The sequence below is a fragment of the Eptatretus burgeri genome, chromosome 4 (assembly GCF_056783735.1).
Source record: "Eptatretus burgeri isolate ZD-2024b chromosome 4, Ebu_testis_v1, whole genome shotgun sequence".
Classification (NCBI taxonomy): Eukaryota; Metazoa; Chordata; class Myxini; order Myxiniformes; family Myxinidae; genus Eptatretus; species Eptatretus burgeri.
In genome coordinates this window covers 18,941,832-18,954,547 of record NC_140964.1, presented here as the reverse complement: position 1 = coordinate 18,954,547, position 12,716 = coordinate 18,941,832, and the positions used below count along the sequence as shown (strand labels likewise).

The following is a 12,716-nucleotide window of genomic DNA, read 5'->3' as shown; positions in this document are numbered from 1 at the left end:
TGGATGTGTCCTCAGTGACAGAAAAAAAAGTCCTAAGGGATCCTCCGGGGGGGAAAGTCCTGAAATCATGGAAATCCAATATGGCCGCCACCGGCTTCGGGGAAAATGCGAAAATTGTAAAGATTGATATTTTAATCTGTAAATATATGTTTTTCTGCATTCTAATTGTTTCTAGTTATGGTCAGTATATTGATATACAAGAATAGTTATAAAAAAGTGAAATGTATTGAGGGTAAAATGAAAACGTATAGCTTTTTTGTCCAAAAATGTCAATTTTTTGTCCCGAAAAAAATATATTTACCTGATACTGATTTTGGCTCCTGGACAAAAAAAAAAAGAAACGTTGAAGACACAAGATAAAATAAAGTCTATGGCAATACAATATAATTATATAAGTCATTGAAACATGACAAAATTCACAATTCCACTCGGGCAATCACATCTGCCTGACGAAGGTTTCGAAATGAAAATGAAAATTCGCATTAAACTCAGAAACTACATCCATTATAAACTTACTGTACATGTTGAGAAAACATGACTTGCATACTTCTTCCACAGACAGTGTCCCAGCCCTCAGCTTCTCATTGAGGGTACAAGCTTCGTTGAAGTCTGGATTATTGCTTCGATCTGTATGCTGGTCATGCAGCGGCCTTGCAGGTGCTTCGGCTAAGTCCGGATCTTCATTCCCATTGCCGTCTGATGTTTCAGGTAGGCATGGTAGAGGCGCATTGAGCACATTTGTCAACAGCCAAGGTATTGAGGGCTGCATGAATAATTAGGTGTGCGCGAACTGCGCAGGCAATGGCCTTGCCACGAAACATATCAATCACTGTATTGGGGGCATATATCAACTCCAGCAGTTCTTGAAGCCCGGATGACACCATCAGGTGTCCAATACATCCGAGGAAACTCATCTCTGCGTGGAAGCCGCCCAAGCATAGGACAATCCCTTTCAGATCACTTCCCATCGGCTCCGAGTTGATGATCATGAGGGCCTTCCACCAGAGGGGCTGATCAAAGCTGATTATTGGAGTGACACCGTGGCGTCGTGCATGTTCACTGACAAACATCAGGGTCGAGTATATGCATGCGCTGTCACTCGAGTTAATGTCTATCATGGGCAGAAACATGATAGCCGCCGTGTCAGGGTGGTCACCCTTGTGTATGAATTGCATCATTCCTGACCATGCAGGTCTGGGGGACCCAAACAAGATGGATGTCTTCCACAGAACATCAAGATTTTCAGAGCAGTTCTGAGCTTTTAGGTTGACAAGTTTCTGGTACGTCACTGCTGTCATCCCGTGACTTTGTTCCTTGTGGTACCGTATCTGCACCCTTCCAACCATTGTGACATCACGAGACGTCACCTTAGCCCTGGGTATTGGCCAGCCTGATTTGGTTCCAGGGGTGACGGTGGCAATCATCCCCATGCCATGGAATGTGCCATGGCCATCCAGTGTGCGAATGTTATGGTCCACATTTTCAGCTGCATACTGCATGAACTCTGTTGTCAGGTTAGGGATGTCTGTTCCATGTGACTGAGTAGCAGTTCGTTCAAACTGATGCACCTCTTCAAATGAACAGCAGAACCCGTAATGATGAAGGGAGTCAATGAGAAATCGTGATGCAAAGTGGTGATATAGCTGCACACCCAACCCAACCTGCAGAGGTGCCAGTAAGACTCTGGGTCTAGTTGCCTGCACTATGGCTTGCCCAATTGAAGCCACTTTAACACCATCTTTCTTTCTCACAAACAGTCTTTCCAGCAGAGTATCTGGTAAGTATTTAATGCCAGCCTCTTGCGATTGCAGGTCATCACCACATGGGTAGACTTCATGGGATGTTTCAATGGTTTTAATGTCTTCTTTGATGAGTTTGGCAGTGGCCTGTACAAGCTTGATTTTCTCTTCAGTAGTGTCTTTTTCCTGCTGCTGGTTGTTGTAATATTCCTGAAGCACTGCCCTGGCTGTTGTCCTGAAGGTGACCACGTTCAGCTTGCCGTTGATCGCAGTTTGGATTATCCTGTCACCAAAGTGTTCCCACAGCCTCGCCTTCATGTGGGTGTAGCTGTATGCTTCGTGGTTAGTGCCCGCCAGTTTCTGTGTCATGAGGTCAATGAGATCATTGATGGTGATCTGCTCATCATCATTTTCCTCAACATATCTTGCCACTTGCAAGAATGCTGCTGTCTTCTCATCGCCTCGAGGCCATCCAAGCTTTGTCCTCTTGGATTCTTCGGTGTCCGTCATCTGAGCTATTGGTATCTGTTTATTTGTGCGAAAGTTAACACTGCATGTCTGGTGGTAAACTGCATCTGCTGTGTGCAAGTCATGCACATGAAGAATCCGTGCCTTCACAGCATCTGACCAAACATCGGCTCGTTCGCGGCATATTGCCAGGAGCGTGTCCTTCAATTCAATTTTTTTTTTTTTTTTTTTTTTTTTTTTTTTTGTATACCTTGGTCGAGGCTCGTATGAGAGCTAACACACAACTCACAGCAAGGAGGCATGAGACAAGAGGGGCGGGAGTGGAAGGGACAAAACATTGGGGAACAGACACAGGTGAACTGTGGAAGGGAGAGGGATGGGGATGGGACGGGGAACATGGCGAGGGGAAGATGGACATTAAAGGGACTTTCAGGAAGGAAAGCAGGAGAATTGAAGGAAGTGGGCTTGGGTGGATTATCGGGGTAGAAAAGATCGAGGATTTGGATGGGGGAAGATAAGAGGTGGTGGTGAACAGCTGTTTTGAAAGCCTGAAGGGAAGAATGGGAAAGAATAGAGTGAGGAAGTTTATTCCAAAGGTGGGAAAAAAGAGGAATGAAAGAGTGAAGATGAGCAGTGATTCGTGATTTTGGTAGTTTTACCAGAAGGGGTTGTTGGCGGACCTTGAGCGCCCTGTGGAAATGTGGTTGGGACAAATCGCAGAGAGAGCAGGGGGGGCAAGGCTGGAGAGGAGTCGGTAGAAGACAGAAAGACCACCGACCAACCTGCGGTGATTGAGTGAGAGGCCCAAAGACTCAGCTTCATTGCGGGAGATGCCAATGATCTTAAAAGCCCTGGTTTCGACAGCGTGAAGTCGAGAAAGGTGGGAGGCAGGAGCACCAGCCCAGAGGGGAGAGCAGTACTCCATCAGGCTACGGACAAAGCTTTGTAAGTGGTCAGGAGCTCAAGAGGGCCGAGGAAGGACTTTGCACGACGGAGGATTCCCAGTCGGCGACTGGCTTTTGAGGCAAGGTTGGAAATGTGACTTTCCCAGGAAAGGTCATGGCAGATCGTGAGACCCAGAAGCTTGAAAGAAAAGACTTCTTCCAGAGGATTGTTGAGAAAGTGGATGGGGGGGTTTTGTAAACGGTCCTTTCGAAGAGACATAGTGAGAGTGTGAGATTTGTCTGGATTGAAAGACATGTTCCACGTGTTGGACCAGTTTGTGATTTTATCCAGATCTGCAGTGAGCGAAGAAGCTGCTGCTTGCCGGTCTGAGGGATGACAGATGGTACGGCAGAGGGTTGAGTCATCGGCAAAGAGAAATAGAGGATTTTCCAGAGAGTCCGAGAGATCATTGATGAAAACCAGAAAAAGAACAGGGCCCAGAACGCTACCTTGAGGAACTCCAGCCTGCACAGGAAGAGGGGATGAAAGAACTCCATTTAGGGCCACACGTTGACTGCGACAGGAGAGGAAGTCTGCGAGCCATGAGTGGAGATGGCCTTGAATACCATGGGCAGAGAGTTTGGTGAGTAGGGCAGGGTGCCAGACTGTGTCAAAAGCACGTGATATGTCCAGGGATACGGCTCGGATTTCCTGTCTGGCATTGAGGACCTCCATCCATTGATGGGAGAGCAGTAGCAGCATATCTAGGGTAGAGTGACCTGGTCTGAAAACCAAATTGATGATTGGAAATCAAGCCATTGGAGAAGAGGAAGGATTTCATGTCTGAAGCGATGATGGATTCCATAACCTTGCTGATGATTGGGAGAAGGCTGATTGGTCTATAGTTACAGGGATCTGTTTTTGCACCTTTTTTATGCAGGGCAGTGATGTTAGCAGATTTCCAAGCAGATGGCAGATGACCTTGGGAAAATGAGAGGGTGAATAGAACAGAGAGAGGGTGAGCAAGAGCAGAAGAGCAGGCTTTGAGGACACGTGGGCTGATGCCGTCTGGACCGGTTGCAGAATCTGACTCGAGGTTTGAAAGCAAGCTCTCCACCTTGTCAGGAGAAAAGGATACAGAGTCCAGGGACAGTTGGGTGCGACTGGGTAAAGTGGGTAGAGATAGTGATGGGTTTGGGACACAAGATTTAGCTGCAAACACCGAGTTTAGACATTCAGCTTTATCACGTGTGGAATCAGCAGTGCGGCCATTTGAGGTAAGGGAGGGGATGGAGGGGGAACATACACCAGAAACAGATTTGATTAAACGCCACCAGGATTTTGAGGAGGGAGAGAGGTTTGAGAGTTCAGACTTGAGATGAGAAAGATGTTGTTTTCTGGCTCTCCTGAGGGTAGATACACACTTGTTCCGAGCTTTGTGGAAAGAACTGAGATTGCCCTCAGTTGGGTTTGCTTTCCATGAGGCAAAGGCATGTTGTTTCAGGACAACTGCCTCGCCACAAGCTTCAGTAAACCAAGGGCGGGAGGAAGGGTAAGACAACTGAACACGAGAGGGGATAAATCTGTGCATGAGGGAGAGCAAGTTTCTTTGAAAGAATTCCCAGGATGAGTTGATGTTTGAGAAAGTAGTGATAGGAGACCAGTCTGTAAGTTTGATGGCTGCTCGGAGACCCTGCCAGTCGGCTTGAGTGAAATGCCAGACTCGACGGCGGTGAGGTGGTTCTCTGATAACAGCCAGAGAGATGTCCACTTTAATAAGGACGTGGTCAGAAGAACCAATTGGAGCGAAGGAAGAGCAGCAGATATTGTCAGGGAAATTTGTCAAAATCAGATCCAGAAGAGATGGAGTACCATTGGTTGAGATCCGGGTCGGGAAGTTGACCGATTGAGTCAGTCCCAATGAGTCACAGAAAGCTTTTGCTGATGTCCCATGGCAGGTGAGAGAGGTACCCACACCTAGCCAACTGGCGTGATGACAATTGAAGTCGCCACATAAGAGGAAGAGAGAGTTTGGATGAGAAGATAGAAGATGGTCCATGTTTTCGGAGAGTGAGGTGTAGATGGAGTCATCACTGTTCGGTGGACGGTACAGTACACATATAAACATGAGGTGGGAGTGGAGGGGAAGCCGAAGCCAGAGGTATTCCTGGGGGTGGGGGAGTGAGAGCAGTGCAGGGAGAGTGAGGAATAGAGTCTTTGATGAAGAGAGCAACACCTCCACCAGGACGAGGCTCAGGTCTGTCATACCGTAAGAGGGAGTAACCAGGGAGAGATACTTGGGAGTCAGGCACGTCTTGGGAGAGGAAAGTTTCTGTTAGGCAGATAATGTCTGGTTTGTCAGTGGCAACCTGCATGGAAAGATCTGAAAGGTTTGAGCGAAGGCCCCGGATATTTGAGGTCCACACTTTTAATGAAGAGGTAGGGGAGGAGGCTTTTGGTGCAGGAGGTGGAGGGGGCGGGGAGGGTCGGACGAGGGACGAGGGGGGAGGTAAGGAGGGTTGCTGAAGGAGTGTGGGGTATTGCAGAATAGCGAGGGGAGGGGGCCGAATGAGGAGGAGAAAAGGCTCTGTGGTGCTGTGAGAGAGGGGGACAAGAGAGACAAGGAAGATGGCAGTTGAGGATTTGAGGAGGTGGAGTGAAGAGATGGAGGTGAGAGGGCAGTGGAGGGAGGCAGGTTGGTGGATGAGAGGGGGGCAACTTAGAGAAGGAAGAGTGAGGGGGATGAAAGGTGGGAGAAAGGTGAGGGGGGGAATTTTTGAAAGAGGTGAGAGGGAGGCTTGGAGGGAGAAGAGTGGGATGGTTGCTTTGAGAGTGAGAGTGAGGGGTGAGGGGGTGAGTTGGCACTGAAGTTGGAAAAAAGAATGGTTGATGGAAAGCGAAAGCATCCATGGCAAACTGTGGTTTTTAAAAGTTTTAGGTCAGATATACGATTTAACACAATTCTTGATGGATGCAATGAAGGCGTAATTCAGAGCATGGAGAGAAGAAGCGCTGTAATAGTTGGATTTTTTAGGCAAGGAATGAAGGAGAGGTCGAAATGAGAGCAGTCTGTTAAAATAGCAGAAGAGTAGTGCATTGTGAAACAGTAAAGAGTACCACATGTGTGAGAGAGGAAGATGAAGCATTATAAGATCGTTTTTGTTGTTAATATTAATGTATGAGAGAGTTCAACAGATTAGGTCATGGAAGTGTAAAAAAAAAAAAAAAGAAATCGAGGAAGACGAGGAGGAAGTTAAGAGGAAGAAGTAGCAGAATCGGGAGAAGGTTGTTGTTGTTGTTGTTGGGTTTTTTTTTTTTTTTTTTTTTTTTTTTTTTGAGATAAGAAAGAGATTAGTTGGGAGAATGGGGGATATTTGGAAAGTGGGGAGGATGAAAATTGAAGGTAATGGGGAGGATAGAAATTGAACCTCAGACCTCAAGACCTCAAGGCCATCTCCACTCATGGCTCGCAGACTTCCTCTCCTGTCGCAGTCAACGTGTGGCCCTAAATGGAGTTCTTTCATCCCCTCTTCCTGTGCAGGCTGGAGTTCCTCAAGGTAGCGTTCTGGGCCCTGTTCTTTTTCTGGTTTTCATCAATGATCTCTCGGACTCTCTGGAAAATCCTCTATTTCTCTTTGCCGATGACTCCACCCTCTGCCGTACCATCTGTCATCCCTCAGACCGGCAAGCAGCAGCTTCTTCGCTCACTGCAGATCTGGATAAAATCACAAACTGGTCCAACACGTGGAACATGTCTTTCAATCCAGACAAATCTCACACTCTCACTATGTCTCTTCGAAAGGACCGTTTACAAAACCCCCCATCCACTTTCTCAACAATCCTCTGGAAGAAGTCTTTTCTTTCAAGCTTCTGGGTCTCACTATCTGCCATGACCTTTCCTGGGAAAGTCACATTTCCAACCTTGCCTCAAAAGCCAGTCGCCGACTGGGAATCCTCCGTCGTGCAAAGTCCTTCCTCGGCCCTCTTGAGCTCCTGACCACTTACAAAGCTTTTGTCCGTAGCCTGATGGAGTACTGCTCTCCCCTCTGGGCTGGTGCTCCTGCCTCCCACCTTTCTCGACTTCACGCTGTCGAAACCAGGGCTTTTAAGATCATTGGCATCTCCCGCAATGAAGCTGAGTCTTTGGGCCTCTCACTCAATCACCGCAGGTTGGTCGGTGGTCTTTCTGTCTTCTACCGACTCCTCTCCAGCCTTGCCCCCCTGCTCTCTCTGTGATTTGTCCCAACCACATTTCCACAGGGCGCTCAAGGTCCGCCAACAACCCCTTTCTGGTAAAACTACCAAAATCACGAATCACTGCTCATCTTCACTCTTTCATTCCTCTTTTTTCCCGCCTTTGGAATAAACTTCCTCACTCTATTCTTTCCCATTCTTCCCTCCAGGCTTTCAAAACAGCTGTTCACCACCACCTCTTATCTTCCCCCATCCAAATCCTCGATCTTTTCTACCCCGATAATCCACCCAAGCCCACTTCCTTCAATTCTCCTGCTTTCCTTCCTGAAAGTCCCTTTAATGTCCATCTTCCCCTCGCCATGTTCCCCGTCCCATCCCATCCCTCTCCCTTCCACAGTTCACCTGTGTCTGTTCCCCAATGTTTTGTACCTTCCACTCCCGCCCCTCTTGTCTCATGCCTCCTTGCTGTGAGTTGTGTGTTAGATCTCATACGAACCTCGACCAAGGTATACAAAAAAAAAAAAAAAAAAAAAAAAAAAAAAAAAAAAGGTAATGGGGAGAAAAAACAAACAAACAAAAAAAAAAAACGATCGAACACCAAGTGGAACCGGTAGGCCTCAAGCCTAGGACTAGGCCTCAAACACCAGGTGAGAACGTCGACATAAATACTCACAAAATAGCACGATTTTTGAAACAAAACCGAACTAGGAACACACATTAACATGTAGGTGAGAAAATTAAACAGTTAAAACGGGACAAATAACAACCGGAACTTAACTTTGAGAATGTCAGCAGGGAGCCCCGAAGGAGACCTCTTGCCGCTCAAAACCCGTCTTTACTTGAAGCACATCCTGCGTCTTCCGCTTCCTCCCAAACTTGGCTGGTCTACCACAGAAAAGGCAATCAGTGTTGAAAGAAAACCCCTCCTCAGATGACCGAAGTACATGTCTATCACTGCTTGTACTGGCCTTTGACTCTTCTTTCCTGGTATCCTTGGCTATCTGATGTGGGTTGCAGTATATACGCTGGAAGTCTTTGTACACCCTTTCCCCAGGTACAGTGTGAATGCTGTCTTTCCTTGCGCTGCTGGCCTGGTTGATGGCTGAACACCCTTTTTCTGTTGGAGTTGAAGCTGATGGGCCTCCTCTATCCTGTTTGCAGATGGCACACCGTTCAGGTCCCTCCATGCCTGAAAATAAAAATTCAGAATTAGTGTAATTGTTTTAAAGTTTGAACTGACTATGTTATATTAACAAATAAACATAGCTATGGTATTTAAAATCAGAATTTGTCTTAATCCTATTAATGTATTAGCTATAACCAGGTGTTTATCCTTTGTTTGGACCGAATACGCACAAAGTGCACATATTTCAAATTAAGGGGGTAGGGGAAGGCAAATGGAAATAAATTCAATAAAAATTAATATTGTGTGTTAATTCTTTCACCAGAGGATAGTATAATGTCCCTGTATCTGGAAATATATAGTATGTATGCCTGGGGATACATATGTTCTTATATGAACAAACTTTCTCAAGTCCAAATATTTTTTTGGGAAAAAATATTGACATTTTTGGACAAAAAAGCTATAATTTTTTATTTTAGCCTCAATATATTCCACTTTTTTAATAATTATTCTTGTATATCAATATACTGACCATAACTAGAAACAATTAGAAATCAGAAAAACATGTATTTCATTGTTAAAATATCAATCTTTACAATTTTCACATTTTCGCCGAAGCCAGTTGGCGGCCATATTGGATTTCCATGATTTCAGGACTTTCCCCCCGGAGGATTCCTTAGGACTTTTTTTCTGTCACTGACGACATATTCAGGAACCAAAATCTGTTGAGTTTGCTTTTGTTGCAATTTGTGTGAGGTTGACCAAATATTTCTGCTAAAATGCCTGCACTATATATAATCATGGCCCAGGACCTGTGATCTGTGTAAGGAAGGCAAAGTCATTGGTGCAGGAATGAACACAAACAAATGGGTGCACGGGCTGCGCAAACGCAGTCCTTGGAGTGGCTGCCGGCAGGGCAGTCCTTGCAAAACACTGGAAGATGGTCCTGGCACACATGGTGAGTTGATGACATGGGGCCAATGAAACAAGGGCAAGCAGGCATGGGGTCAAGGCAAAGGCAGGCAACAAGGCATGGCAAACGTGGACCAGGAGATGTAGCACAAATAGGCTGGCATATGAAGCTGGCCGGCCTCTGGTCTGGTCCGTGAGGTTCTGTGGAGGGAGTGCGGTGGTGCCGGCCACTCCCAAAACGGGCTCGGACCTTCCCTACTGTCTCCCCCAAACCTATCGCCTTTGCCTGTCTTTGTCCATCCTAACTTCCTTAGTTTGCAACAAGAAAACAAAATTTAGACCCCTCTTAAATTTAGATTTTAAAAATGTACTTTTTTATTTATTTATTTATTTATTTTAATAATTTATTGTCCCTAACACTCCTACTGTCTTTGTCCAGCTAACTTTCTGTCAACCGAGCCTACTCCCAACCCCTAAAATCCTTTCTGAGGGGACTAAGAGACTAGTCTCCTGCCTCGAGGCCCAACAAAGCCTCAGAACAACCTCCTCATAATTCAGCAATCTTTCCCAAGGTGAGTCCAGCGGCCGACAGAGAGTGAAGGGATGGATGGTGTGAAGGGGTACCTTTTTTTTCTAACGACCCCAGCATTCATTACACTTTAAACTATCCCCGGGACTTTTCAACACGCCTGTCACTTTAAAATATTGGTTCTAATAACCACGATTCCCGTCGCCTGTGTTGGTGTTCATTATAAATTTGGGCCCTGCCCGCAAATATTCTCTCGTGCCCTTGCACAATCTCGTGGCTGGGCAGTGTGGCTCAACTGGCAGGGACTTCCGTCTGCCAAACTCATACTATGGCACCCTCGGGTCCTGAGGCTGTCTCCGAGCCTACCTGCTCCCTATGAACGTGTGGGGGGGGGGGGGGAGTGCCCTTCCTGGCATTGCCCCCCTTGCAAGCCCATGTGGCATTTTGGTAATCCTGGTCCCGTTTCCGACGGGCCACCCGTGCCCAGTGCACCATCCCAGTCCCTTGGACCCATGGCCTACTCTGGCCGACTACTCTTGTGCTCGGGGTGCCCGCAACTCCATACTCACCTTTCCACAGCTACACTCCCAGCCGGTCAATGGACTCCTGCACCCTTCAAAAAGGTATCATGCCTTCTCTCAACACCAACAACAAAATGACCTCCTTTTGGTGAATTTGACTAAACCCACTAAGGCCTAAGTCACATTTGCTCTACGGCGAAGATACGGCGGCCGTACGCCCTCTCAATTGACAGAAACGTGTGGTGGCCACAGAGTTTCTGCGGTGGCCTCAGGGTGGCCCTACGCCGTTGGGCTATATTTTACAGGCCGTAAGGTCGCCGTGGAATTATAACGCGGAGTTATAACTTTTTTCATTTCTACGTTCGCTGTAGCAATTCGACAAGCCGAAAAAAAAAAAACTGGTAAAAAAAAAAGATTAACCCATTCGTTACCATCCGTCTGGCCGCACGTTCGCCTTTGGGCCCCCCTGCGGTCGCCTTGCGGGCACCTTGAGGCTCCCTTGCGTCTGCCTTGAAAATTCTATGGCCGCCGCAGGAATGCGCTAAGGTCATCGTGCGACATCAAATCAAAGACCGTACAGCAACCCCACGTTTTCGGTCTCCACAATTTATAAATACGCCGTGCGGCTCCCCAAAAAATAAAAACATCTGTGACTGCTACATTGTGTGACCGTGGAAATACTGCGGCCGCCGTATAATTGCGAGTGGCTGTAGATTTTGGAGACCCCACGGCCGCCGAGGCAAATGTGACCCAGGCCTAACTAACATTACAATGACCCGGGGTCCCTTGGGGGGATTCACTCTTCCCCCCAATCATTCATTCGCACCATGCATTCCACATTTACTCCACTCACACACTCCGAGTTGATAACTTGTCCAGTGTGCGTCGTCTTTTTGCGTCGTTTAACAGTGTGCGTCATTTAACGTCGTCTTTTTGTCACTTCCCGCGCCGCTGACCCATACTCATTCATTGTACACATTTTTTTTTATTCACTCCAATCACTCAACACTGCCATTCTGCTAACTAAATTCCCTTAACTAACTCGTGCTCCCCGTCATCCCTTGCACTAATGCATGTTCCTTTTAACTTTACGTCGCTAATCTACGCCCCCACTACACATTCCATGTTGGTCCGTGTCTCCCAAATCCATTTCGAAATCTAAACTAAATTCCCATTAACTTGTTCCACGGGCCCCATGAGGCCGGTCTATCTACGCTAAACCCTTCCCACTAACTTGTGCTCCTATGCCCGTGCAGGATATTTACCACATCCTGGCCGGGGCCGTGTACTTGGAGCGAGGCCTTTTTTTTTTTTTCTTGCACCGCCAGGGCGCCAGTCTGCGACTCGCTCGTTCGTCCCTTGTCTGACAATACCTGGGGCCTTGTCGTCGCCCTGCCCATCGCAACAAGCGCTTGCCTTCGCAGGGTCCGCCGTGCGAGCCAACGCGTGCCGCTCGCACGTAACTCGTGCCGCGAGGTCCCCAGTGACGTCACCCGTGCACCGAACCTGCGTGGTTTCCCATGCAGGCCAGTACGAGCGCATCATCCTGGGAACCCGCACCGCGCATCTCGCGAATGCCTCTCACACCGCGAGGTCCCCGGGTGACATCACTCGCACACTGAACCTGCGCGGTTTCCTGTGCAGGCCAGCCCGAGCGTATCGTCCCGTGGACCCGCTCCGCGCGTTCCGCGGACAGAACACGTGGCATGCAGCACCTGATGCCCCACACACGCGCCCACATGGGAACCCGCGTGTTCCAAATTCATCCAACCTTCCTTTTAACCGTGCACGTGCTGGTTTTGTACCACGCACGAGACGTTCCGGCGCCGGTTTCCAATCGTGCAAACGTGCGTGCTTGGGCCGTTCACAAAACACGGAACGGATCTCGCACGCAGTGTCCGGCGGAGCTGGCGCGGTCACCCAAACGACTTTGTGCGGCCTTCCAGGCTCGCCATTCATGTCTCCCGACTGGATCGGTCTGTCGTCCATTTCCATGCACACGCTTTGTTACTCACACCATACTTACCTTCTGGCATACATTTCAACACACACTCCGGGACAATCACATCGGGGATTCATGTTACTACAAGAAATCCCGGGGTTTCCATACCCACCCCCCAAGCTCTGCGTGCACTCATTCGCATCAAACACCCGGTCCACCTCGCATGGCTCGACCGGACTTACCTGGTCGCGATCTGCTTCGAGGGAGCCGACCATCTCCCTCTGTTCCTGAGGGAGGCTATCCTGATGCTCGCACCGGGTCCCAACACATTCCACCAACTCGACCCCATTGTCCCTTATTATCTCTACTTGTGTGTGTGTGTGTGTGTGTGTGTGTGTGTGTG

At 48.0% G+C, this 12,716-nt stretch overlaps 1 protein-coding gene across 1 annotated transcript; it reads right to left on the bottom strand.

Annotated features, from left to right (window-relative positions):
* Positions 1-285: 285 nt before the first annotated feature.
* On the bottom strand, positions 286-12,079 carry LOC147027579 (uncharacterized). Its single transcript, XM_085876521.1, has 3 exons — positions 11,878-12,079; positions 8,099-8,475; positions 286-2,408 (listed from the first exon to the last, which is right to left on the bottom strand). Exons 1-3 carry the CDS (start codon positions 12,077-12,079, stop codon positions 705-707), a joined length of 2,283 nt encoding a protein of 760 aa, XP_085732647.1. The 3' UTR covers positions 286-704.
* Between the last annotated feature and the right edge of the window lie 637 nt (positions 12,080-12,716).

What these genes read in the sequence shown, in the direction of transcription:
- LOC147027579 (XM_085876521.1), bottom strand. Translation starts at nt 12,079, where the DNA reads ATGCCACGTGTTCTGTCCGCGGAACGCGCGGAGCGGGTCCACGGGACG. An exon ending in CTGCATGGGAAACCACGCAG is followed by an intron (nt 8,476 to 11,877) that starts GTTCGGTGCACG and finishes TTTTATTTTCAG; the next exon opens with GCATGGAGGGACCTGAACGG. An exon ending in CGGGTTTTGAGCGGCAAGAG is followed by an intron (nt 2,409 to 8,098) that starts GTCTCCTTCGGG and finishes ATTGAATTGAAG; the next exon opens with GACACGCTCCTGGCAATATG.